The sequence below is a fragment of the Chrysemys picta genome, chromosome 5 (genome assembly GCF_011386835.1).
Source record: "Chrysemys picta bellii isolate R12L10 chromosome 5, ASM1138683v2, whole genome shotgun sequence".
Taxonomy (NCBI): domain Eukaryota; kingdom Metazoa; phylum Chordata; order Testudines; family Emydidae; genus Chrysemys; species Chrysemys picta.
Window position 1 is genome coordinate 14,264,488 of NC_088795.1, and position 27,339 is coordinate 14,291,826.

The window sequence follows — 27,339 nt, forward strand, 5'->3', positions numbered from 1 at the left end:
TACGCATGCGAAAGTTCCGCAGCCACTGGGAATCGTCCCAGACCTGCAACACTATGCGGTCCCACCAGTCTGTGCTTGTTTCCCTTGCCCAGAATCGGCGTTCCATGGATAGAATCTGCCCCATTAACAACATGATCTCCAAAGCACCGGGGCCTGTGGTTTCACTGAATTCTGTGTCCGTGTCCGTGTCCATGTCCTCATCATGCTTGTCGCTGCGCTGCCGCCGCCGCTGCCTCCTCTCCTCGTTTTTCTGGTCCTGGCTGAGCATAAACTCCACGAGAACGCGCGAGGTGTTTGCAATATTCATGAGTGCTGTCTTGACCTCAGCGGGCTCCATGCTTGCCGTGGTATGGAGTCTGCAGTGTTCACCCACCCAGGAAAAAAGGCGCGAAAATGGTTGTCTGCCGTCCGTTGCTTTCATGCAGGGAGGGAGGGAGGGAGGAAGTGAGGCTGTACCCAGAACCACCTGCGACGATGTTTTTTGTCCCATCAGGCACTGGGATCTTAACCCACAATCCCAATGGGCGCGGGAGACTGCGGGAACTATGGGATAGCTATGGAATTGCTACCCACAGTGCAACGGTGCAGAAATCGACGCTAGCCCCGGTACTTGGACGCACACCACCGAATTACTGTGCTAGTGTGGCCGCACTCATTTCGACTTTATACAACCTGTTTCTCAAATCCGAATTATCTAAATTCGGATTAATCCCGTAGTGTAGACATACCCTTAGTTGGGCAAGGTGTGTGAAACCAAATTAGGGCCCCTTCTATGCCTGTGTCATGCTGAGATGGATCCCCAAAATACTCAATTAATGCCCTCATTGAGTGAGCTTGACAAACAAATCACATCCTTAAATGTCATTTGAATGAGTGTTCAGCTAAGAATAAGGCTCTTCGCTCCCAATGCACAAGTAGCTGAATATCCTATTGACTCATCTTTGGAGCATTCAGATAGACATTTTTGTATTGATAGCCTTCATTAGAAGGTGACATTTACAGAGCTATCAGTTACAAAATGCAGCACTCCCACAAGTACAATCTGCAGACCGCTAGGGAGCACTGTGGGTTTTGCAGTCTTTACATGAAACATCATGCTCAGCCATTTCAGCCTCACTGAACCGGTTATCCAAGGCTGGGGTTGAGCTTGGGGCAGGGCACTAAGAAAATAACTTGCACTGCTCAGTAACAAACCCCCAGTGAAAGGTCTGAACTTAAGGGAGTTCTTTTGGGCAATCCCCTCATGGAAAAGGGATCCACACCCAGAACTCAAGGATTGTCAAGGTAAGTATCTGAGGTAGGGGAGAGGACAGGAGAGATCCTTTAGGCTCCATAAATGACACTTAAGGAAAGTTACTTCATAGACTATATGCAGAGCATGCCCAGCAAATTCCTGTCAGTTATTTTAGTTCATCCCACTTTTCAGTTGATGTAGTAAACACAGGCTATAAACTGCATTGTGCAAGCACAATCACCCAGGAGCAAATCAGCTCAAGACTGGTGGATCGTGTGTTTAGTGCACATTCTTTGGAGAAGCAGTAGCAGCAAATGGCAAGACATCATTCAGGGAGGGAGGGGGAAGGGGAAGAGGGAGGTAGTCATGGAAAGGGAGGGTTGTTAACACTTGTTGGGGGAAAAAAAACCACACCATAAATTATTAAAATCTTAATAGGAAATTTTAATATCAAAAGAACTGCAAGCAGAATTTGTATATTGCAGCCAATTTTGAACGTTCCAGTCTTCAAGAGCTGTTAATTAGGTTTCCAATCCTCACTCCCCCAAAACCCCACTAACCCCGATGTCTCCTTAAATGCAGACATGCCCAAATCCACACAGGCTTTGAAAGTATGACTGTTATTGCTTTGAAGCCCACATTCTGAGTTTCAAAAGGGCATGAAGCATATCTCCCAACCTCCAAATTCATCAGTGTGTGACAAACAAGCACAATGTGGGCCACCCGTTTTTGACATATGTTATGCAGTGCCTTAGCCTGTTATTTCCCCTTTTCAGTCACAGAGCTGAAGGTTGTAGTGATTTTTTTAAAGCAGTTTCTTCAGTTATGGAAGTGTGTGTTATCTGCTGATTAAAACAAGTAAAGAACCAAGGTTTGTGGGTTTTATTTCCACATCTGTCACTGTGTCTTCGGGGAAGACATTTAAAATTTTGTACCTCAATTTCTTTCTTCTCTGAAAAAAAGGAAAATAGCAGGCTTCTCATAAGGGGTTTTTAAGCTCATATGTTTATTGCACATGTAGGACGTTAAACCCAATAATTTAAAAATATTTTAGTTTTTTTGCCTTTCAACTTCATTGAAAGTTCCCACAATAAAACTATTTTGTAAAATGGATCAACTATTTGACACACATATGTAACCCATTGGCACAAAACATCATAGAGGTCAAGTTCTGGCAAGATTCAAAAAGGGTTAGGCATTTATATGGATAAGAGGAAAATCCACAATTACGTTAAACGATACATAAACCCTCATGCATCAGCCAACCATCCCACCCACTGTTTGGGATAAGGAAGAAACTTATATGGGCAAATAACTCCGTAATTACCCAATTCAGGGATCCTACCATTTTCCTCTGTATTACCAAATATTGGCCACGGTCACGAGACATGACATCAGATGAGACATAGCACCAGTCTAATCTGGCAGGGCAATTCCTAAGTTCTATTTTTCTCCTCCATTGTTCTTTGCCCAGCAGTTTTGAAACATTACCCTCTCTGCTCCCTCAGACTGAGGCACACTGCTTTACTTGTACAGTTGTGCCTGCAGCATGAGGAGAACATACCCTTCTACTAGGGAGGGCACACAATATTAGGCCTTCTTTATATATCCTAAACAGGTAACAAACCCAATGTTTGTCGTTTACAGGCCACCTTTAATAGGCTTTGATGGTGGCAAACTGGAGAGCAACTGAAAGCAGAAGTAGTATAATTGGTATATGAAGCATCCTTGGTAATGTTTAGTCACCAAAATTAGTTTGCTTTTTAGACAGTTTAAAAAAAAATCTATTCATGCTAAATTTTGTAAATGACCTATTTCGATGATTTAAATATTCCCTTGTAATGTTGGAAACTCGTACCATAGCATCGTGCGGATGCATAGGAACTAGAAGGCCAAGCTGGGCAGTATTGCTTTACTGTCCAAGCAGCATAAAATGTGGAAAGGAAACACACTGTTTAAAATATACATTCGTCCAAAGTACTATTTATACTGCACACCCATGTATACAACATTGTGCAACAGGGGAAGCACACCAAACCACCAAGTTCCTGCCCTGAAGAGTCTACAGTCTAAATGCAAAACAGGTAGAATATCAACATTACATGGGGCATCCGATTATTACAGCCAAAACTCTCCATGAAATGTAGGGCTGTATGAATTTTTGATGGAGGGGGCTGGCACCCTGAGTGTTTGTTCCAAGATGATGGTGCACCAGGAAAGGCAGTATAAAGGAGATAAAATGAGTGATCAGGAGAGGCATGTGCAAAATATGAAGTATGGGAGTTGTAGGCAGGGATGGTATTCAAGAGAGCTTTGTAAGTGAGGAGAGCCTTGAACTTACTACAGAAGAGAGGAAGCCAGTGTAAATATTTAGAGGGGGAGAAAGAAGAAGGGGAAACATGGTTAGAGCAGGCAGAAAGGATGATAATTTGGGCATCTCTTTTGCATAGACTGGATGGGAAGAAAGTGATAGGAGAAACAGCAAGGACAAAGTTATAATAACCAAGTCAGGAAGTTACCAGAACATAGACTAACACCTTGGCAGGAACAAAAGGAAGAGATTAGCTTTGGAAATGTAAAGAAAAAGCTTAGAATTTGGTGAGGGCAGACGGAAGACATTCTATATATACACATTTATAATCTTCACATCCATTTTAGACTTGATCCTGAGTAGTATTCATCCAAGCAAATGTTTGAAACTCAATGTGGAGAAGCATGTACAGTTGAGAAACACAGCTCTAGCTGGAATCTGAAGGAGTAAATCACCCTAGGATGATACTTAGTTATTTGCTAGAAACAGTGTTGGTGTTTCCCCTTCACTGCTCATCTGATTTGTGAATGAGCATTTAGATTTTAACCACAAAGAGAAGCAATTAGTTTTGGAAAAACCCATAATTTCACCACATGGAACAGAGGGGTTTTTAGCTTGAGCCACTTAGCTGCTGTGAATTCTAACAGACACCACAGTTCTGCTCTTTCAATTACAGTACAACATAGACTGACCAGTGCATTAAGAACCACACACTGCACAAGAGACAGCTATGCAGTTGTCCTTATCCATTATCAGACACATCACTGCCCACCTCATGTAAAAAAGGTCAGTCAACTTACTATTAACTGCAACCCATTCATTTAAATCTTCACCCTCTGGCAGCATAACGGCCATCCGGAGATTACCGCTTCCAAGCGTGGCTTCTGCATGTTTTAACAGCTCATACTGGTGAGACCCCTCCGGAATGTTTTTCTTTGGTTTAAAGGTTTTAGAAGAGCGACTACCACTGTGAAGGGGAGAAGAAAAAAAAGATGTAAAAGAACTTGTAGGAATTGAGGGGAAGGAGCGAGGAGCAGAGAAGTTAAGAATCAGTGTAGCACTAGTGTGAACACCTTCCCCCCCTCCCCGATTTTTATTTAGATCAAGCAGGATGTTTACAAAAATAAAGAGCTACAAATTACAGAACTGACTCATATTTGTTAAACAATTGCTCGGAACTCAGATTACTTCCTATTTCATTGTATTCTCATCTATTAATATTATTTCTGAGCCAGCTGGAAAAAGGGGATACCCATCCTACCATCCCATCTCATTGCAAGCTGGGTCAAAGTTAAAACCTTAAAAAGCAGCTTACCAGAATCAAGATGACCACATTTTAAAGCCACAAAAAAGAAATTCTCTCCCACCTCCCAAAGATTAAATGATTAGAGCTGAGCAAATACTAGATTTTTCGGTTCAGGAGCCAAACAAGAAAAACTGAAAAAAATTCCAGTTTGATTTGAACCAACAATTTTTTTCACTGAATCAGAAGACTTGTAAAAATTTGATTTTGAAAAAACTGAAACGTTTTGAGTTGACCTGAAAGGACATTTTTTCAGTTTTTATATTCATTTCGAGTCGACCAAAACATTTCAGTCCAATCAATTTTTTTCCCCCCAAGTTTTTTGTTTTGATTTCGGCCTTTTGGGGTGTTTTTCACCTTTTGTGTGTGTTTTGTTTTAAACTGGCCAGATTCCAAATTGAAATGTTATTCAAAGTAAAAGTCAAATTGAAACATTTTGACCCTTTGAAATTTCCCCCCTAACTGATGCTATTCCCCCAATTAAGCAAATAGTTTCAGACCCTGAAAAATACATTTTTTGCTGAATTTTTTTTGCCTAGCTCTACTGAGGAGACAGCTTGGGGGGTGACAAGGAAGACTGGAGAGACATAAACCCATTACATTTAAAATACTTTCTTTCACTGTGGAAAAAGGGTAACATTGAACAACTCTGGGAAAAATACATTTAAAAGCTAAAATCAGCCTGTTCAAGACCAGTTGTAGTTTCACTGTATAGGGTGTAGTGTATAGGGCTCACTGAAAATACAGTACATTACACTGAAGTGGCTGTTATTTATGAAGGGTTCTCAGATGATTAAAAACAGTGCAGTGGTCATATTAATCTGCCGTCAACCTATTTACATGCAAATATTTGCCTTCCCTAAAAAGATGGTGTGAGGCATGGCTAGAAAGGGTTAAACATCCTGCAAAATAAACAACCCTCAAAAGACATGTGGGGAGATAATATTTGTGGTTTTGTGTATTTACATATGTATGAGTAGGGTCCTCCGACAATGTAATCAACAGTCCCTGTCTATGCTGTATTCTGATAATTCAGAGGTCAAAAGAACATCCTATTATTTAAATGAATTGTAAATCTCTGTATTCATCTCTCTTTGAAATGTATAGCAAATAATCTGCGAATGGTGGAGGAACAAACAAATTGCCTTATGTTAATTCTATAGCTAAGTACCGGTGATGGACCTCCTTCAAAGTCATGCTAATTACCTTTTGAACTCCCAACTTGTCAAAAGACATGAAATTGTATACAAGATCCTTGGGTCCTGATTCTGTCATCTCAGATCTGCTTAGGCTTCGTCAGGTCAAGGGAAGTTTGAGTCGCAAGACTGAGGTCCCCGTTATGCTGATAAGCCCTGAATATGACATTTGGACACTGGACTATAACCTATGAACTATTTCTAAAAGAACTCTTTGCAACTACAAAGCTCACCATCTCGGCTATGAATCTGAACCTCAATAAATTGAACTCATGTCTGTATGTATATTATCTTTTACCCATACTCTCTCTGTGTTGTTTTTTAATAAATTTTAGTTTAGTTAATAAGAATTGGCTGTAGCCTATATTTGGGTAAGATCTGAAACATTCATTAACCTGGGAGGTAATGTGTCTGATTCTTTGGGATTAGTAGAACCTTTTCTTTTATATGATGAAATAAGATTTTCAGAAATCATCATATTTGACTTGGGTATCTGGATGGAGGCCTAACGCTGGATCACTTTAAAGGAACTGTGTTGTTTAGACTTCTGAGTAACCAGTGAGGTAATAAAGAAGCTGTTTTGTGCAGGCTTGGTAAATCTAAGTATTGGAATAACCACCAGCTTTATGGGGATTGTCTGCCCCATTCTTTGCAGTTCACCCGAATTGAATGACCACAGCTGGCCCCCACTGGGACCCCAGTCACAGATGGTAAGTCTTACACAGCAGCTCCAAGTACACTTTATAAAGAATTACTATTGTTTGGATCACTATTAAAGTATTAAAATATACTTAGCCACAGAATTGCTACTGCAGTGCTATGGTTATAGCTGAGTTGACACTTCCACTTCCAACCCCTATTTCCGTATATTTCTCAGAACATTTCTTTATGGATTTCATGAAGGGGTTTCACATCTTCTTTCAGACTAGAAGTAATATTTGGGTGGAAATTTTTATAGCAGTTGGAAAAAATTTCTAGGTGGAAAATTCTTGCTTTTTCAGTTTTAGACAAATCCAGATTATTTCATGTTTGTGCTTGGATAACTACAAATGGCTTTTTAAAAACTTTAAACTTGGTGTGCATGTGCTGCTGAACAAACCGAGCCTCAGAAAGAAAAATTGGATAGAATTAGAGGAAATTTAGTTACTTCAGTTTTAAAGAAGGGTAATGAGCCAGCATAGCATATTAATTTTCAAAATGTTAGAAAAATGCACCAAAGTGTGAGGCTCCAAATATTTGCAGAAGTGGATTTCATAGGAACAGCCAATATGTGGAACCATAAATGATTTCTAAGTGATTTTAGAGCAGATTTATGTTGGAAAGGGAAGTTACATTCTTTTTGCTTCTAGTGACCAGACGGGGGAGGGGGAGGGAAATAAGTTAAATCCAGACACTATGGAGCATCCAAAGCAAACACCACCCAATATCCTTCTCTTGTAAAAAGAGCCCTTCTAATTTTTCAATGTATCATCTGTTAAAGGGTATGGCTTTCAAAATTTTCTAATAGTGCAACCTATTGTTATGCAGGTGTTTGCGTGGTACAGGAGTCACAAAAAGACGAGACTGCATACTGCCAAGGCAGGGCTGATGCTTGGAACAATGTTTGTTTGGCTACATTTTCACCTAAAGTATTGTAAATAAACTGTCTCTTTTCCTTTGTATTTTCCCCACACTGCAGCATCACAGAAAAACAAACAAACACACACGAAAGATAACACACTTGTTTCTACAAATCCTAAGTATTAAGAAGAAGAGACATGCACATGAAAGTTTGCAATGAAGATAAGTTTTTAAAGAGTTTGATGAGTGAGGAATTACAGGAACTTAATGTTGTTATGTAGCAAGCGTATGATAAATTGCCAACTGTGTCATTAGGTCTTTTAGCAGCTAAATCTCAACAAGGGAAGGGGAAGAAGCAAGTTACTGAAATTGGAGTTTATTAGTCAGTTGCTTAAATTCTGTTGAAGGGGAAGCCTCTTAAAGGAAGAGAAGAACCCTTGGATAGTTGAACATTTACACTGAACGTGACTTGGGCTTCTAAGCCCTAAATGGTGTTGCACCACTCTGCTTTTCTTTTCTGTAAAGCTACAATTTTCTTCCTTAAAAACTCCACAAGTGACAAGTTTTTAAAAATAATCTGAGATTCATAAAACTAAGACATTTAAATATTTGTCACTATCCAACTTTTGGCATTAAAGGTGGCTTGCAAAAAATGTATTACTGCCCTTTCTTGCTGCTTTATGATTAATAAAGAAAGCCTGAAGGTAAAATTAGTTTCCTTTCCTGTAATTTTGGTTTCTCACTGTAAAGTGTCAGCTATTTTACTGTTGACTGTTGGGCTGTCCCTACCCAAGTTCCTAGTTTGGGAGTAACTGCTTAAAGTTCTTCCTTTGAGCTGGGTTTATAAAATAATGATATAAATTCATGGAGGATAGGTCCACCAATGGCTATTAGCCAAGATGGTCAGGGATGCAACCCAATGCTCTGGGTGTCCCTAACCTCTGACTGCCAGTAGCTGAATCTGGACGACAGGGGACGGCTCACTTGATAATTGCCCAGTTCTGTTTATTCCCTCTGAAGTACCTGGCATTGGCCACTGTCAGAAGACAGGATAGTGGGCTAGATAGACCATTGGTCTGACCCACAACAGCCATTCTTATGTTCTTCTTCTCTTGGTATTATCTTGTGGAGCAATATTACAATAACGTTTCCTGATGACTTTTAACTTGAGCAAGCTGATGATGAGATTTTGGAATAGGTAGTTTCTCCTGATCTGTTGGAGATTACCAGCCTTTTTGGAATTCCCAAATGGAATGGAATCATTATTATCCTTATTGTCTGAAGACCCACTAGGAAGATTTTATCTGGACCTCCATCAGGACAAGAAGTGAATTATAAAGGACAGAGATAGCACATGGGGCATATATGTCTTTTTTCTGGAAAAGCCCATTTTTAATAACAAAATTCTGTAGATTAAAAATATATACAATTACCATGGAACTGTATTTGGGCACAGTATAACCATGCTGGCCAACTCAACACATTGTGAGATGAATGGATTTTAAATGTATTCTGGGAGGAGAAGGAGGGATCCGGGTTTGCACTTGAGTCAGACTTTTATAAGGTTATAAGGCTACAGAAGGTTATAAAAGAACTGTGCACACAGTAAGCATGCATACCACAGCAGCTCTCAAACCCATGGAGGAATATCCAAAGCCAAGTTTGCAAGAACTTTCAGTTTTAATAGTTTAAAAAAAATACTTAAGGACATCTGCTCCACCCATTGGAAACTAACTTCCTAGATTGGGAGTAACCCTGGCTTCAGTGCAGAAAGGAGGAATCCATCTTTGGTACCAAGAATAACGTATCGTCTTTGTAATGGGGTACTTTGTATCACTACAAAAATGCCCTACTAATTAATTTTTTCTTGTCTGGATTCAGGAGAGACATGGATGGTTCTGTGATGGCCAAGGTTGAGTGGATCAACTTGACCAAAGTATCCAGTCATTATCACTGCAGAAGTTGCCTGTTTCATCTGAATCAGAATGTTTTGAGGGCTCACCCTCTTTGGATGGAGGTTTTGGTGCTAGCTTGCAGGAATTCCACTGGTGCCTAGATTTGTAAGAGGGGATATTGGGCTTGTACGTTTTCTGTTTGGCTTTCTTTTTCTCAGCATTAGGCTCAAAAGAGAAAGATGAGGAATCCTGTTTCCTGTGAAATGATGAAAATAGATGACTGGGTCTCAGAGGAGGGAGAGAATTCTCCAATGAAGATGCAAGAACTTTCTCCAGGGGAGAGTGAAGAAGTATGGATGGGAACCTGTAAACAGGAAATGGAAAATACGGAATAACCCCAAATGTTATTGGATCAAGAGGAAAGATGAGAACACCCAAGTCTTTCAATCAAAGAGGCTGTTGAGGTACATGAACATTTTGCTTGAGAGGATCAGGGTACAACACTGGTGAGAGAAGCTAAACCCCTGGGGCCCTCCTGAACTGAGCAATCTAAAGTTTAGAGGGTGTAGGGAAGTTGGGATATATAGAGGGAGACTGTGAAGAGGATCAAGCACTGGTGCCAGAGCCATCCTTTGGGCATGAAGGGCAACAGTAGCATGTTAATGTGTCTCTTTCTGGAGTCCCAGAGCTTTCCTTACCCCGCTAATGACCTTATTTGCTAGCTTGGGAAGCACTGTGGTGGGTTCTGGAGGGATAAGCAGACTTGGCAGGGGAGTCTCACACTGCAGCAGGTATTGAACACTTTTGTTGTAGCAGCTGACTGCAACTGCAATTAAGAGTCATTGAGTAGGAACAGGAAACAGGTGGCTCTGATGTAGACCACTTCTAAAATGCATTCAATAATATTTGTGTTTCACCTAGAGCATAAAAGGTATGAGAATCACATCTCAAATAAGATAACTGCTGTTCATAGGCGGAGAAGAGGAGGAGGAGAAACCACTGCTGGAGCAGCCCTCCACCCTCATTTATTGCCAACCAAATTGGGTTCAAACTAATGCAACAGAGGTGGAAAAGGCACCAAAAAGGCCTGATAATGGAGTGTTCTCAGGAAAGAAGAGGAAGCTGATGCTCCCCACAGTACGTGGATCTCTCACAAGCTGTACAGTCAACATGCCAACAGGGGGAGTGGCAAACAAAACATCCCCAAAAGCTCCTGGCAATTGCTTCTGTAGAAGCTCGAGTGGACCGGACAACCTGATAGTAATAGCCACAGTGATGGATCCAAAATACAAGAGATTATTAAAATAGGTGTTAAGTGTTAAATAGTGACCAAACATCATATCCTCTCTCAGTCACTCAGGTTTCAGGCGCATGCTGCCAATCATCCCACTATTTCTCCAGTATGGACAAGGAAGCCAACTTCTGATATTTCTAATGGAAACCAAACCAATGCCTTTTGAAAAACAACCAACCATCCATCCATCCATCCTTTCAGGTCTTCTTTCTGCATCATAAAGCATCAACAAACAACAACAAAAAAGGGTGGAGGGAGCAAGAATACCCATCCACTCTTTGCAGGGTGCCTTCACCCACCCTGGCCTGCAACCCTGGCCAACGTTTTACCAATATAAATGATTAATACTGAAAAACTAACTGCTGTGACTAATCCGGTGCTTGAGGCAGAATGTACACCCTAGTTATATAGACTATGCGACAGATGGATCTCTGTGGGACGTAAACAACTCTGATTTGTAATTTAAGATACAAAGAGTGGATCTTGGCAGGCAGATTTAGAAGCAAAGAAGCTAGCTGTACAAAAGGTATATAAAATTCTTCAGTGTCCCACTCAAGACTTCATCTCTGTGCTAGAGGGGATGGGATCAGACAAAAGTGAAGAAATTCAATATTTGATATAGAGGACAGATGAACTGTTTGCTTTTACATAATCATAGAATAAGTACAAAGCATAGGTGAGGTTTCCGGGACAAGGAAAGAGCAAGTGTAGATAAAAGATGGGGGGGGGGAGAGGCGGCAGTCCTAAAAAGTGACTGCAGCCATACGTAGTTCAGGCTGAGAGCTCATCAGCTAAGTTACACAGGCTCAGGCCTGTTCAATCCCTGGATGGGAGACCTTCCTTAAAAAAAGGAAAAGTAGGACATTTTGGCAATTCAGTAGGTAGCAGGTTGAGTCAGTAAACCGGTATGTTGGTCGGGTGTCTCTTTAAATGAAAAAAGTACAGAATTGTAGACTTGAAAAAATAAAAGATTAACCAAGCCCCACATTAGCCCCAAATATGCACCCTCAACCTCCAAATACATACAATCACATCTTGGTTTCTTCCCCCGCCTACCAAGCTGGTCAAAAACCACATTGATAAACATGGTCCATGTGACTAAATACAAACATGGTCCATGTGACTAAATACAATCAATTCCCTGAGTTACAGACCCCGCACTGCCATTCTCCTATTCCAGCCCACAATCTCTGTGCCACTACACAATCCAATCATTTCCAGACAGCAAGAGATGGTGTAATGTAATATTTCCAGAGAGGGAGAAAAGGTAAAGATTCAAAGCCGCGAGGTAGAGAGAGGAAGGAAAATCCAGGACAGTGGTCATAAAACGCTACAGAAATATTTATAATGTTGAGGCCGGTTTATCATTCCCATGCGATTGGGAGATTAAGCACACAAGTAGTATTCCAATTGCATTCATGAGGTCACATACTGTACATACAGTAGAGTTTAGAGCAGCAAGAACCTAGTACAGCATCTCTATGCCAACCCCCTTCCAGGGCAAGTTTGTTCCATGCCAGATGTTTTCTTGTGCTTTGTCCAGTCTGGTTTTAAATGTCACTACTGATACGGTTTTGACTACTTAACTGTCCTGGTGTTCTCCTACTTACCCGAAATCATCTTTTTCTTAATTTCATCGCATTACTCAGTTATACCCCAACACCTGTTTGCCACGCTTAGTAACTTCTCTTCCTCAATGAAATTAAGCAGTGTCAAAATAGATTGTAAAATCCACCACCTTAGTCTTTGTTTGCCCACACTATATATGCTTTCCAAAACTGAGCAACAGGAGGCAGCTAAAAATCCACTTAACCCCTTCTATTTGTTATAAATTGGTTTGTGTGAAATGAGATTATAAAAACTCTTATTGTCTCATGTCAGCTTCCCTAAATCCTCAGACACAAATAACCAAGTATCTGACTACAGAGTGTTTTGTTTGGTGGCCACTGAAATGATAGATTTATTATCATCATTGTGCTAACCTAGTATTATATAAAAATAAAGTCAGTTTCTTCTGTGTCCCAATTTAAGGTTTAAGATTATTTCATTGTGAGCCAGTATGTGAAACTCCCCCTTGCCTGTTTCATTCCCTAAACTGTCAAACTCAGGTGAATGACATTTACTCATGGACAAAAGAGAAATAAAAGGAAAAGGAATTTTTGTAATGCTAAAACTTCCATTTTTCTTTTAAATTAAATAGACGGATAATTGTTCAGTAACCGTGTTAAATGCATCAAAGAATGAGAAACGCATCCAAGTATCAGGTCCTCCCCAATATTTGTCTCAATCAACTTAATGAGTTTCTTCTCAGTTGACCTAAGTTTCTACACATTCTTGAGGTTTTAAGTACATTTAGTTCACCTGATTCCCACCTCAAACATTTCTAGAAACATCTCTCAACCTGTTCTATACTTGGAAATAACTGCAGAGATTCAGCCTCCAGATGCAGATTTATCGACGACTGAGCCAGGCAATATGTCTAGTGGAATGTTAAGCAACTGACTCACTAGCCAAAAAGTCACCAGGCAGCCCACACCCCCTCAGCCAAACAAATTCTTCCCATTGTCTAACAGTCTCACCCACTTCATTGCCTTGGCAAAATCATCACAACATTCCTGTGGTCAAGGGCTAACTTCTTCCGCAGATACAATTCTACCAAATCATCTACTGATGGGGAAGTCTGAGTGCTAGAGCCTACACCCTTTTCCTCCTAGAAATATGATTCTACATTTCTGAAAAGCAATATTCTCAGGGTGTCTTGCAAACATCAGACGTCATAATCCATTAAACCACTTGGATAGCCTACCATGGTAATCTAGATTCAACATCTGATGGAGGTAAAGCTATCAAGATCCAAGTACTAAGTATTTAACCTAAGTTCTTGCTATCCTTAATTAACACTGGAAAGGGATTACCAAAAAGAATGCCTACCTAAAACACCTTACTCCTAAGGGAAAACTCTAGGAAAGGATTGTCAGACTCATTCAGTGAAAACGCCCAATTATATTTTAATTATGTTCCATGGGTTGGGTCTTCAGAGTTTGGGCCATCTACTCATTATTTGCAGTACATCCAGGTAGGTTTGCACAGAGATTGAGGATAATCTATGGCCCTTATGCAATAACTAAAACTTCAAGGGCATTTTCACTGCAGACTTAACTCATGCTCTTGCTTGGGTGTTGCCTCTTCTACCCAACTCCCATTCACAAACACACACAGCCCTCTGACGTGGGTGTGGTAGTGCTTTACAGGCTGTCTGGTCCATCCTGTAGCATAGGCTGAAACCCAAGTGCCGCTTACACTCAGGCCTGGTCCACACTAACCCCCCACTTCGAACTAAGATACGCAACTTCAGCTACTTGAATAACGTAGCTGAAGTCGAAGTACTTTAGTTCGAACTTACTGCGGGTCCAGACGCGGCAGGCAGCCTCCCCCATTGACTCCGCGTACTCCTCTCGTGGAGCAGGAGTACCGGTGTCGACGGCGAGCACTTCCGGGATTGATCCGGGATCGATTTATCGCGTCTAGACAAGACGTGATAAATCGATCCCAGAAGATCAATTGCTTACCGCCGGACCCGGAGGTAAGTATAGACCTACCCTCAGGGTAGTAACTTGTCCACTTTGCAGTGAGGACACACACTAAACCACTTAAATGCTAGTAGTCCTCCAGTGCCTTCCCACAATTCCTCATATGTGCCCAAAAGGAAGATAAGATCTCCCACAATTCACTGGAAAGAATAAGAGCAGCTCAGCTTACTGCAGCATTAAGAAAAGACAGTTACCTGTTCCGTAACTGGTATTCTTCGAGATGTGTTGTTCATGTCCATTCCACATTAGATGTGCGTGCTCACCACATGCACTGGTGCCGGAAGTTTTTCCCTCAGCAGTATCTGTAGGGGACCAGCTCTGGCACCCGCTGGAGTGGTGCCCACATGGTGCAGTATAAGGAGCGCTGCCAGCTCTCCCCACCCTCAGTTCCTTCTTGCCGGAAACTCCGACAGTGGGGAAGGAGGGCAGGTCATGGAATGGACATGAGCAACACATCTTGAAGAACACCCATTACAGAACAGGTAATTGTCTTTTCTTCGTCGAGTGCTTGCTCATGTCCATTCCACATTAGGTGACTCCAAGCAGTTCCCGTGGAGGCGGGTAGGAGTTCACGGCTGCGCAGATTGTAGTACAGCTCTGCCGAACACAGTGTCGTCTCTGGCCTGCTGAGTAATGGCATAATGAGACGTGAACATGTGGACCGAGGACCACGTCGTGGCTCTACAGATGTCCTGGATTGGGATGTGCGCCAGGAAGGCCGCCGAAGACACTTGCACTCTAGTCGAATGGGCTCTGACGATCGGCAGTGGTGGGACCTTTGCTAGCTCGTAACAGGTCTTTATGCAAGAGGTGATCCAGTTGGAAATCCTCTGTTAAGAAACTGGAAGGCCCTTCATCCTATTCGCCATAGCGATGAAGAGCTGGGTCGATTTACGGAAAGGCTTGGTACGCGCCAAGTAAAAAGCCAAGGCCCTCCAGATGTCCAGCATGTGCAGACGCCTCTCCTCACTGGTCTTGTGCGGCTTGGGACAGAACAGTGGCAGGAATATGTCCTGGCTCATGTAGAAGCAAGATACCACCTTTGGCAGGAAGGCTGGGTGGGGCCGCAGCTGGACCTTGTCCTTATAAAACACTGTGTAAGGCAGTTCCGAGGTCAAGGCCTTTATTTCTAAGGCTCGTCTCGCCGATGTCACCACCACCAGGAAAGCGACCTTCCAGGACAAGTAGGAAGGGGAGCAGGAGCCCAGCGGCTGGAAAGGCGGGCCGGTGAGCCTGGAAAGGACCAGGTTAAGGTCCCTCTGTGGGACAAGGGCCCGTACCTGCAGGTAAAGCCTCTCGAGGCCCCTCAGGAACCTGACAGTCATGTCATGAGAAAAGACTGTCTGACCTTGGATCGGCTGGTAGAACACAGAGATGGCCATCATTCTGATGGAAGAATGTTCCAGACCCTGATTCCTGAGCTGCAGTAAGTAGTCCAAGATGGACTGCACTGAAGAACGTGAGGGAGAAATGCTGCGCTCCAATGCCCAGTGGGAAAACCTCGTCCACTTGGCCAGGTAAGTTAGTCTCATGGATGGCTTCCTACTTCCCAGGAGGACCTGCTGGACCTCCTCTGAGCAGGTACGCTCCTCCAGGTTCAACCACAGAGCATCCACGCCAAGAGGTGTAGAAACTTGAGGCTGGGGTGTAGGAGCAAATGGTGATCCTGTGACAGTGGGTCCGGACAGTAGGGAAGGGGCCAGGGAGAGGCCACCACCATGTTCATGAGCATGCTGAACCAGTGCTGGCAAGGCCATGGAGGGGTGATCACGATAACCTGTGCCTTGTCCCTCTTGATCTTTTCTAGGACCCGGCTGACCAGAGGGATTGCATACATCAACCCTTGGACCACAACATGAGGAAGGCATCGGAGAGGGAGCATTTGCTCAGGCCATGCCGGGAGCAAAACCAATGGCACTTTCTGTTTCGCCTGGTGGCAAACAGATCTATTGGGGAGTTCCCCACCTCTGGAAGATCATGCAGGCCACCTCTGGTGGAGCCACCACTCGTGGTGAGAGAAGTCCCTACTGAGGTGATCTGCTATGGCGTTCCTGATGCCGGGGAGGTGACCAGCTTCCAGATGGATGCCGGGGCTGATGCAGAAGTCCCAGAGATGGAGAGCCTCTTGGCAGAGAGCCTCTTGGCAGAGAGCCTTTTACATCAAGGCACTCCTCCTTGCCTGTTGATGTAAAACATCGAGGCGGTGTTGTCCATCAGGACTCTCACCACTTTGCCCGACAGGTGTGTCAGGAAGACCCTGCAGGCCAGACGGACCACTCTGAGCTCCTTGATGTTTATGTGTAACGTTGCCTCCTCCAGAGTCCACATCCCCTGGGTCCGGAGATGTCCGAGGTGCGCCCCCCAACCGAGGTCCGAAGCATCCAACACTAGCTCGACAAATGGAGCAGGACTGTCGAATTGGACTCCTTCCAGGACCTTCTTGCGATCAATCCACCACTACAGTGAGGTGAGACCCGCTGGGGGAATGGTGACGATCTTCTCCAGGTGGTCCCTGGATTGGGAATAGGTTGACGCCAGCCATTGCTGCAGAGGCTGCATGCAGAACCTGGCATGGCGGACCACGTATGTGCAAGCTGTCATGTGGCCTAGCAGGCGCAGGTACACCCTGGCCATTGTTAGAGGAAATGCAGACACTTCCATGATGAGATCCGTCAGGGCCTGAATCCTGTCTAAGGGCAGGAACTCTCTCGCCCGGGTCAAGTCAAGCACAGCCTATCTTTTGAACTGGAACTAACATGACTTTTTGTGGGTGACCAGTAGTTCCAAGGAGCGGCACGTGGCTTGTAGTACCGCAACGTCATGTTGGACCTGAGCCTTGGAGCTGCCTTTGACCAGCAAGTAGTCGAGGTACGGGTAAATTTGGAAACCCCGACGCCTGAGGTAGGCCGCGACTACCGCCATGCACTTTGTAAACACCCTTGGTGCTGTAGCCAGGCTAAACGGAAGGACTGCAAACTGGTAGTGGGCCGAACCCAGAGTAAAACGGAGAAAGCGTCTGTGTCCTGGGAAGATCACTGAGAGAAAGTATGCGTCTTTCAGGTTGAGGGCGGCATACCAGTCTCTCGGATCCAGGGAGGGGATAATGGAGGCCAGGGAGACCATGGGAAACTTTACCTTCTTTAGGTATCTATTGAGGTCTTGCAGGTTCAGGATGGGACGCAGACCTCCCTTGGCCTTTGGGATCAGAAAATACCAGGAATAGAAACCCTTGTTCCGGTAAGGAGGCGGGGACCTCATCCACTGCCCCCAGCTGTAAGAGCCCCTGAACCTCCTGCTCAAAAAGACTCTCATGAGAAGGGTGTCTGAAGAGGGACGGGAAGGGAAGGTGGGAGGAGGGGTGGAAATAAATTGGAGTGTGTAACCGTGCGCCACCGTACTGAGGACCCAGTGGTCCGAAGTTATCGCCGACCATGCAGGGAGGAAAAAGAAAAGGCGGTTGCAAAAACTGGTAGGTCGCCCTCACATGTACCCTCAAAATGACTTTTTAGCTCCTTGCTTGGAGCGGGTCTAGCCCGACTGGGCAGAGGGTGGGGGCAGGTGGCTTGTGCGCCGTCTATAGCCCTTGGACGTTTTGTGCAGCGGGTCCTGCCGGGGCTGGCTCTCTTGCCCCTGGGATAGTTGCAGTTTGAACCGCTTACGTGCTGGGTCCGGAACGTAGAGCCCCAGGGTTTTTAGGGTGGTTCAGGAGTCCTTCAGCCCATGTAATTTGTTGTCCGTCTGCTCCGCAAACAGGGCCTGGCCATCGAAGGGGAGGTCCTGAATCGACTGCTGAGCCTTGGAGGACAACCGAGAGAGGAGCACCCAGGACGCTTGCCACATGGAGATGGCGGACGCCATGGTGCAGGCGACTAAGTCTGATGCATCAGACGCTACTTGAAGGGCCGCCCTGGCAGAAGCCGTGCCCTCATCGAAGATAGCCTGGAATTCTTTACGGGAACCTTCCAGGAGGACATTCTCGAACTTGGCCGTGGCTTGCCACATATTAAAGTCGTAGTGGCCAAGAAGGGCCGGTTGCAGTGATCAAAGGGCTTAAAGCCTGGGGAGCGAGGCATGCCCTGTCTCCCGGCTAAGTCCCCAACGGGACTAACAAAATTCTAACTATTGCTAAGGGCTAACTAACTCAACTACTAACTATGTACACTAACTTTACAAGAACTCTAATTTGTACGAATGAAGCCTAAGCAACGCTAGTAAGAGCAGTGAATGTTCCATGCACCATCACTGGTGGCAAGAAGGAACGGAGGTTGGGGGCAGCCGGCGGCAACCCTTACACTGCGCCGTGTGGGCGCCACTCCAAAGGGTGCCAGAGCCACTCCCCTACGGATACTGCTGAGGGAAAAACTTCCAGCACCGGTGCATGTGGTGAGCACACACACCTAATGTGGAATGGACATGAGCAAGCACTCAAAGAACCACCATGGAATACATCCCAAAGTTCCAGAAGTCCTAATGCCACTCATGAATGAGTACAGCACCATAGTGGGCCTTGTAACTCAAGTATGGCTCACACCCAATGTAGTCTAACCAGCATGCTCCAGCCTGGGTTCTCATCACCGGGGTTAACTCTGTAGTAAAGATGCATCCTTAGGGTATATTTACATGGGAGAGACTCAAGAAAGTTAAGGCGAACCAACTAAAGGTGTAAAGTCAATGCACAGAAATTAAAGCATGTTAAACCCCCTATGAGGTGCTTGGTCTCTGGAATACAGTAACTGTAGTTCACTGTACTTTAATCCTCAAGGAGCTTCATCTTCAGAGAGTTTTCTTTGAAATCATAAGGACCAGAAACTTACTTTAAAAAAATTAAAAATTAAAAAAAAAAAATCTGCAGAATCTGATTCTATTGTAGGAGCCATCAGCATACTTTAAGCAGGCCAGATCACTTTCTCTAACGTCACCCTGGGTACTTGTGTGTCTTTGATTTGTGCATATGATTTGCTGTGAGGAGGACGTAGTCTTTATTTTTCTCCCCAGAGATGCAATGTCAGACATACCAACTTCAACAAGGCGAGCTGCAGGACTCGGGGAAAAACTCTCAAGAGAGATTACTGCAGTACAATTAAAGTGAGTCCCTCAAAGTAGCTTTCTAAGCAAATATTTGTGACAATTTGGCACAGTCTGAATAAGCATAATTCAGACAGTTCACAGAACATGTACCTGGGGCTTGGACAGCTTGGTTTTGAAATAATACTTAGAACTCCGGCTTTTCATCTTCAAAGGACTTTATAAACATTCATTAATCTTTACAACATACCTTTGAAGTAAGCATCATTACCTCCATTTTACAGATGGAAAAACTGAAGTAGTGAGATTAAAGGTAAGTCTACACTACAATAAAACACCCACGCCTGGCCAAGGTCAGCTGACTCAGGCTCTCAGGGCTACAAAATTGCAACGTAGACATTTGGGCTTGGCTGGAGCCTGGGCTCCTCCTCCTCATGGGGTTTCAGAGCCCTGGCTCCAGTCTCAGCCCAAACGTTTACCCTGCTATTTTATAGCCCCACAGCCGGAGCCCCATAAGCCCAAGTCAGCTGCTGCTCCGGGCCAGCTGTGGGTGTTTTACTGCAGGGTTCTGCACATACTCTAAGTGATTTGCCCAACTCCAAAGAGGAAATCTGTGCTAAATACAAAATTAGAACTGAAGTTCCTGGCTCCCAGTCACATTACTCATACGGTGCTTCTTTTTAAAGTGATGCACAAAAACACTAGACAGGCAGAGCTAAACTCCAGATAATTAACCATTTTAGACGATCAAACATGAAGCATGCTGGGCTTCAAATTATACAGCTTTGCCAAAAATAGCCAAACACACACTTCAGTATTGGAGAAAATGTTAGGCCCTGTCTAGATGAGGTAAATAAGTGATGTTTTAACACATACTAGCCAACATGCTTTACTTAATGTGTTTTTAACCCTAGCGTTAAACCCTTTCTACATGAGCTGCTAAGTGGCGTTCAAAAACACGTTAATCGTAATGGGCTAGCTAACATGTTTTAAAACTCCATCTATTTTACTAATCTAGACAGAGTCTACCTCTTTCTACCTGTTGCAAAAGAGATGGAGATTTCATCTGCCATGGTGGTTAGCTGTGACAGTAATGTCATTTATTTCCAGTGGCACCAAAACAACTTATGTTAGGCTTGGTTATGTTCCAATATGCCATCGCCCAATAACTAACATATCAGCATGGGGTAAATATTTTAATATCTTTAAAAAAAGAAATCAATAGGTTTGGCATTTGGATGTGTTGTCTCCATGGCAATGAAGGTATATTTGAGGGACAGCAGGAAATAAAAACTTTACATGCTCAAATCTATACTTAGGAATTGAACTTAAACATTTTTATTCATAGCACTGATGTGTCACAACATTTCTACTCTGAAGAGAAAAGGTAAGTGAGCCAGGTGTTTTCAGCTTCCATTTAGTTCATTATAAGCCACTTTATTCTGTTCACAAAGACAGAAATCTTAATTTTTTTAGCTGTGCTCCTACATGCTAAATTAAATCTGTTCCATCCGGCCATTTTAATCTGGATGTAGCAAATCAATGCAAGAAGTTAGAACAATTGCCTAACTTTACAAATCATCCATTCCTCTGGTTAGCCATCATGCAGCATCTCGAGACAAATTTTAAAAAAGAAAAAAGGACACGGTGGAGCAGCAATCACTTGCTCTTTATGGCAGTCACCATGGAGCTAGCTACCACAAAGTCCTCAGTTGCATGTTTCTGACATGCTGTCCCCAACAATGGGTCATAAAAAGTTCTTCAACTATGTTCAGTATGACTAGGTTCCCAATAAGCCAGATGTATTTAAGTTACACAGATAATATTTGATGTGTGGGTTTACTTACCAATAACTTTTAATAAAAGTGAACATCAGGAACATTAACAGGATAGACTAAGCTGTTCCAAATATTATAGTAGTACCAAACCAACCAACTCAAAGCAATAATAGACTGTGGGTGCGCTAATCTAGTCAAACACTAACTCTTCATTGAACAAAAAATTGTGGCAGTGTAAATATTGCTAGGTTACCACAGATTAATAAATAAATATTTATTAAAAAGATCACAACCTCCAGAAATGTATATACATCTCTTGCAAAGGTTACTCTGTGGGTTTGGAATAGAACTAGAGATAAATTACTTTCTCTCCCCAGTAACAACCATTGCAAATAATTCAGATTTCTATCCAAATCTGGAACCACAGAGTTTAAAGATTGGGAGAGCCATGGAACACATATGGTTGACCAGTTGTTCACCAAAGAAGCTTTTCTAATTTATTTAGAAATCCAAGCTAACTTTAACTGGCCCACTTCTCCTATGGTACCAATACCTTCAAGTTAGGCATTATTTTTCTCAGCTTCCTAGAAAACTTGTTTCATACAGAATACAAACTTTAATAGGGGTTTCTAGTTGATGAGGAAACAAAAAAAGTATAACTAATTAATATCCATCTTTGGAGGCGACTTTCCTAAAAGAATTGTCCATATATAACACAGTGGGAAAAGATTATGGACAGAGAAATTACCCCAGAGAAATGAGCTTTGATATGAAAAAGAAGACCAGCAACCTCAGTCTGTAGCACGATCAAATAAAATTTCTTTAAAGATACTGTTTCAATGGCACCTCACGGCATTAAAAATATTAAAAATAGAGAGAGTTAATAGCGATAAGTGTTGGAGATACTGTGGTGATAGAGGTGATTTTATGCATATATGGTAGACATGTCTAGTCATTAGAGAATATCACAATGCAATTCATAACGAAATATTACAAATTGTTGGATATCTGTTACTAAAAGATCCTCTGGCAAACCGCCTAGCAGAAAGAATTACTCTCAAAGAAATGAAGAATTAATCTCTGATTGGCTAGTAGCCACCGGACTAGCAGTAGCCTCTCACTGGAAAGAGAAATAGTCCAAAACTACAGAAATGGTTCCAAAAACTATGGGAGGCTGTTGTTTTATGGAAAAAATAACACATCCATTACATACCCAGCAAAACAGAGGCCAATTAGATGCTTAGACATTTGGTCACCATTTATTCAATATTCAAAGTATGCCTGTCTGCAAAAACACAGCACCCCTGTCCAATTTTCTTGAATATTAACATTAAATAAGACAATACAAGTAGAATGAGTAGTTTCACTCAATTTGATAAAATACACAAAAACAACATGACGTAAAGAGGCTCACTCTAATATGGTTCTCAAGCTTTTATATTGGTGACCCCTTTCACATAGCAAGCCTCTGAATGTGACTCCCCATTATACATTAAAAACACTTTTTTTTATATTTAACACTATTATAAATGCTGGAGGCTAGGCAGAGGCTGACAGCTCACGACCTCCACATAATAACCTCAACCCCAAGTTTGAGAACCCCTGTTTACTTTGTTAACTAGAGAGATCTGATTTTCTTAATGCGCAATCTCTCTCTAAACAAAGCTATTGTTTCTGATATTTACATGGAAGTGATTTGTAAACCGCTAAAACTTCCTAAATAAATAGTTGTTAAAAAGGAACACCAAGTTAAGTGGCAAAATGTGACCTAAAATATAGAATATACATTTTTAAAAGTTTTGAATGCATTTTAGGGGTCCTGCAATTGATCTTCTTTCACTTCCTCTCTGCATGCTGAAGCCCCGCCCCCGTTCAGGTAGATTCCTACAGCACAATGGTAAGAGGCCAGTGGGAACATCAGCATCTGAAGAGGCGGCAGCCTTTAACAAAAATCACAAGAGAGGGGAAGGCGAATCAGCTCTCTCCCCCACCCCTCTAAGAATCTGGGGCAACTCTGGGGAGTGGGGGGGGGGGACAATCCCACCCCGCAAAGACTAGGGGGACAACTGGGAGTCAGGCAGGGCCAGCTGTGCACACCTAACAACCCACCCACATACATTAAATATTGGGGCACGTACACACACACACGCACAAATTGTAACATGTTGTAATTTTCCTACCAAACCCCTTTTTTAGGTAAAACTATTATTTTTAAATAACAGAGAAAATTAAGCCACAAATCATGGGAGTGATCCCTACATTTCATTTCAATGGAACAAGTGTGAGAAAAGCAACATTTAACCCCAAATCTTTCTGTAGGCTAGTATTATTTTTACTTCCGTATGTAGCTCCTGACCAAAAGCAGGGCTCTAGTTCTGTTATGGTCTGACTGGGAAAAGAGAGCAAAGTGGGAAGGATTTAGAGTTTCTGGAAATTGGACATCACTCTGAGTCTCAAGGCCTTCTTAGACTCACTGTGCTCGTAAAGGACCATACAGCATTTAACATTTCGAGAGGACAAAGCCACATGAGTAACGTGACATAGTCCTTGCACAAGTCTCTTCCATTCAACCCCCCAAAGCAGCACCGCCATACATTACTATAAACTAGGGTGACCAGATGTCCCCATTTTATAGGGACAGTCCTGATATTTGGGAATTTTTCTTATATCGGTACCTATTATCCCCCACCCCCGTCCTGATTTTTCACACTTTCTATCTGGTCACCCTACTATAAACTATAACAGCTCAACAGCCACTCAGTCTGTTCCCAATGTCCTGGGTCAGTGCACTGACTGAAGGCAATCAAGACAGTCTACTACAAGTCTCAGATGTCAAGATGAATATTCAGTGTAAAATCTGCCCACAGTTTTACCAAACAGACAAACTGGACAGCGGGAAGCAGACCACTCAGTGAGCTTATAGTGCAAAAGGCAACAGCAGTTTTGTTATTTCATTTGTTTCTGAATTATCACAGTTTCAAGGGCAAGGTCTGTCTGGAGTTGGAAAGAAGTTCCCGATATAATCCAAAGCATTCTAAAAAAAAACGTTTGTGATTAGTTTGCTGAAAAACCATCCTTGAAAATTAAGAATTGATAAGACTGGTTGAATACATGCACAGACCAGATGAACAATGTGCAAGACATGAAAATTGGCTGAACAAAGGATAGCCAGAGGCTCCATCTTTTCTCTAAATACGAAGTGTCTGACTAATTTGAAGCCTATCCTCCTTCCCTTTTGGCTGCTGGAAGCAGTATTGCCAACCCCAAGCATTCAAAATGGATGAGTCAGGTTACAAAAACCTCATGAGATTTTACAAATATAATATATTTTGGGCTCTTAATTTGCTGTTTGTTATTTGAGCCTTCAGGGTACACACACATCACATTTTCAAGCTTTTCTCTACAACCATGAAGTCTAGAAACATGCTTTATTTAAAAAAAATTAAAGATGGGATTCTTCCATAATCTCCTCTCTCTATGTGCTGGGTTTTGATGGAAAACATCAAATATGGCAAGACATGACAAAATCGCAAGTCTTGACAACACTGCAGAAGAGGTATTCTCTCTCTCTGTATTCCTGCTTCCTAACCTAAGAGTTTCCAGGCTGCTCAGGGAAGAGGTTGGGCCTGTGCTAATCTACCCAGCCTCTGTTTTTTAAGGCACTAAAAAGTGTTTGTCTGTAGATGCATGAAGTTAGCACAATACTGGTTTACACTCCGTTCATGTTTGGAAGGTTTTCACCGCAACTCTCAGGGCCAGAAAATCCTATGTTGTGTGGTGATTATGAAAAAATGAGAGATGGGAGTAGTAAATGCTTAGATTCTGCATAAATTGATAGCTCTCACTTGGAAAGCCTTCCTACCCGGACAACATGTGGGGTTCCTCAGATATCTGCCACTATATCTCCATCCTGAGCAATATTAATAAATGCTGCTTGCTAACACAGCACATTTCCCCCAAAAGCCGAGAATTTTATACCACACCATGAGGAAAGTATAGATCAGTCCCATTTCACAGGGAGGGTAAGTGACCCTGCCAATATCACACACAGATTAAAGCAGCAAAGCCTGGAAAATAACTCAGAACTCCCATATTCTGACCACTAGAATAGACTCTGGGATAGCCCCTTTGCTATTCTAGGCCTGGACTTTCTAATGAAGGGACACTCCCAGTTGCATCAAACTGTACAGTAGTTTTCAGAATAGCAATATACATTTGGACCCAGGTTGCAAAATCCCAAGTCATTTTCACCTGTAACCCAATTAGGATTTGAATCCAGGTCTTCAAAGATGACAAATTAATACCCTACTGTACTCTCTGACTACTCGCCTGAATTATTTAGAAAAAATAGCGCATATGCATGGCCATTTTATTCTGCTTCCAGTCTCAGTACGAAGTGTCAGTTTTACTTCCTTCTGTTTCCCATCAAGCAGTGGCATTAAACTGATGAGACATACAGATGTAAGATACATGCCAAGAAAAAACAGCCAATGGAAACTTTTGATTTATGACATAAAGCTGTCAAAAACACATCCCAATATTTTGGAGAAGGGGCTTGAGAAGGGGAACATCTGTGGAAATGAACAGAATGCCATACTATGCAAGTTACAAACGAGTTCACCTAGACATCCCTTCCATTCACCACGGTTTGTTGTTTTTAGATTAAGGTAATTCAAGGGTAAATGCTTTTTTATTCTGAACTGCAACTGGCAAAAGTCTGGTATTAATTTTTAATCCCGGGTATCCAGCATCCTTCCTATTACACACACACCTCTGGATACAGTCTAGTTGCTATTTATTGTTTCACCTGCCATAAAATAAAATGGCAACTGCAAGCCCTTTGATAAATGTCTTGAAAAGCTGCCATTTCCCTTAGCTGCTAATATATGGTATAAATGTAACCATTGTACCTAAAGTAAAATGTCGGAGCTCTAGACTTCAAACAATAACTTGTTTGAGGGACGGAAGATGTGCTGTTCCTCTCCTCAAGGCTAATAACATAGTATTCTTACCTAGAGACAGCAGCAACCAGAGTTTTCAACAATCTCGTCATTCAGGAATGCCTTTTACCCTTTCATGCGAGGTGCACGCCTACTGTATACCAAGGCTTCAACCAGTTGTTGAGGTTACGGAAGACTTGCACCAGCTTGCACCTCTTCCTCATTCCCAACTATTTCCCTAGGACTTGTCAAATTTTGCAACCCACGCAACAAGAATTAAGATTTTCCCCATAGATAGGTCCACCCTGTTGTAGTAGTGTTATTCAATGAGCCTTCAGGCTAATCCTTAAGAATAACTATGTGATACTACAGTGAAAATACTGATTTGGCTTCCAAACATTTTCAGACAAACTCAATCACACTGCCTGCATCTGTAACTTTCACTCCATGCGTCTGAAGAAGTGAGGTTTTTTACCCACAAAAGCTTATGCCCAAATAAATCTGTTAGTCTTTAAGGTGCCACCGAACTCCTTGTTGTTTTTATGGATACAGACTAACACGGCTACCCCCGATACTCAACCACACTGTATTTCATTCACAGCTCCTGCACACTTCAAAATAAGACAGCTTTCCAAATCCTCATTTGAAATGCTTCCTGGAGATTCTGCTGTTTGACCCCACTGTGCCAGGAAGGGAGCTTCATTTCCTGGTTCAAGCGCCTGCTCTTGACCACTTTAAACTGAAGACAATGCATGACCACACCTTTCTTTCTGGCTTGGTGCCCAAGACCTAGGTCAAGGAGGAATGTTACAGTACGCAACGTGAAAAAAGGCTGGTCAGGATACTCAGAGTGTGTGTGTGTATATTTAGCAACTCCTACTTCCCAGTTCCAGCCTGTTCAACTCCTACGTACACTTAGAAGTGAGCAAAAATGCTGCCAACGCTTGCAATTTTATTGCAAGTCTTCTGATGTTTCTCTTAAAGCCCCAACTCCTCCAAGTCACGTGATTCTGAAAACCTCAAATTTCAATGAAAGAAGTTAGCCATCATGATTGCTAAGAAAAACGTGAATATGTCAACTCTAAAGCCTCAAAAATGTTGAGGCAAATAAAAAGCACCCCGCATTTATAATTTTTAAGCCAATTATGATTTTTTTTAACACTTGGGGTTGGCAACACTGGCAAAGTAACAGATGTTATTTGTTAGGGAAGTG

The 27,339-nt window shown here is 42.7% G+C and overlaps 1 protein-coding gene across 1 annotated transcript in view; it reads right to left on the reverse strand.

Moving 5' to 3' along the window:
• Positions 1–27,339, reverse strand: part of MOB1B (MOB kinase activator 1B) — a 72,089-nt gene that overhangs the window by 25,378 nt on the left and 19,372 nt on the right. Inside the window, exon 2 of the mRNA XM_042856338.2 lies at positions 4,346–4,512. Coding sequence (XP_042712272.1) covers positions 4,346–4,512 — 167 coding nt within the window. The remainder of the gene's footprint in view (positions 1–4,345; positions 4,513–27,339) is intronic.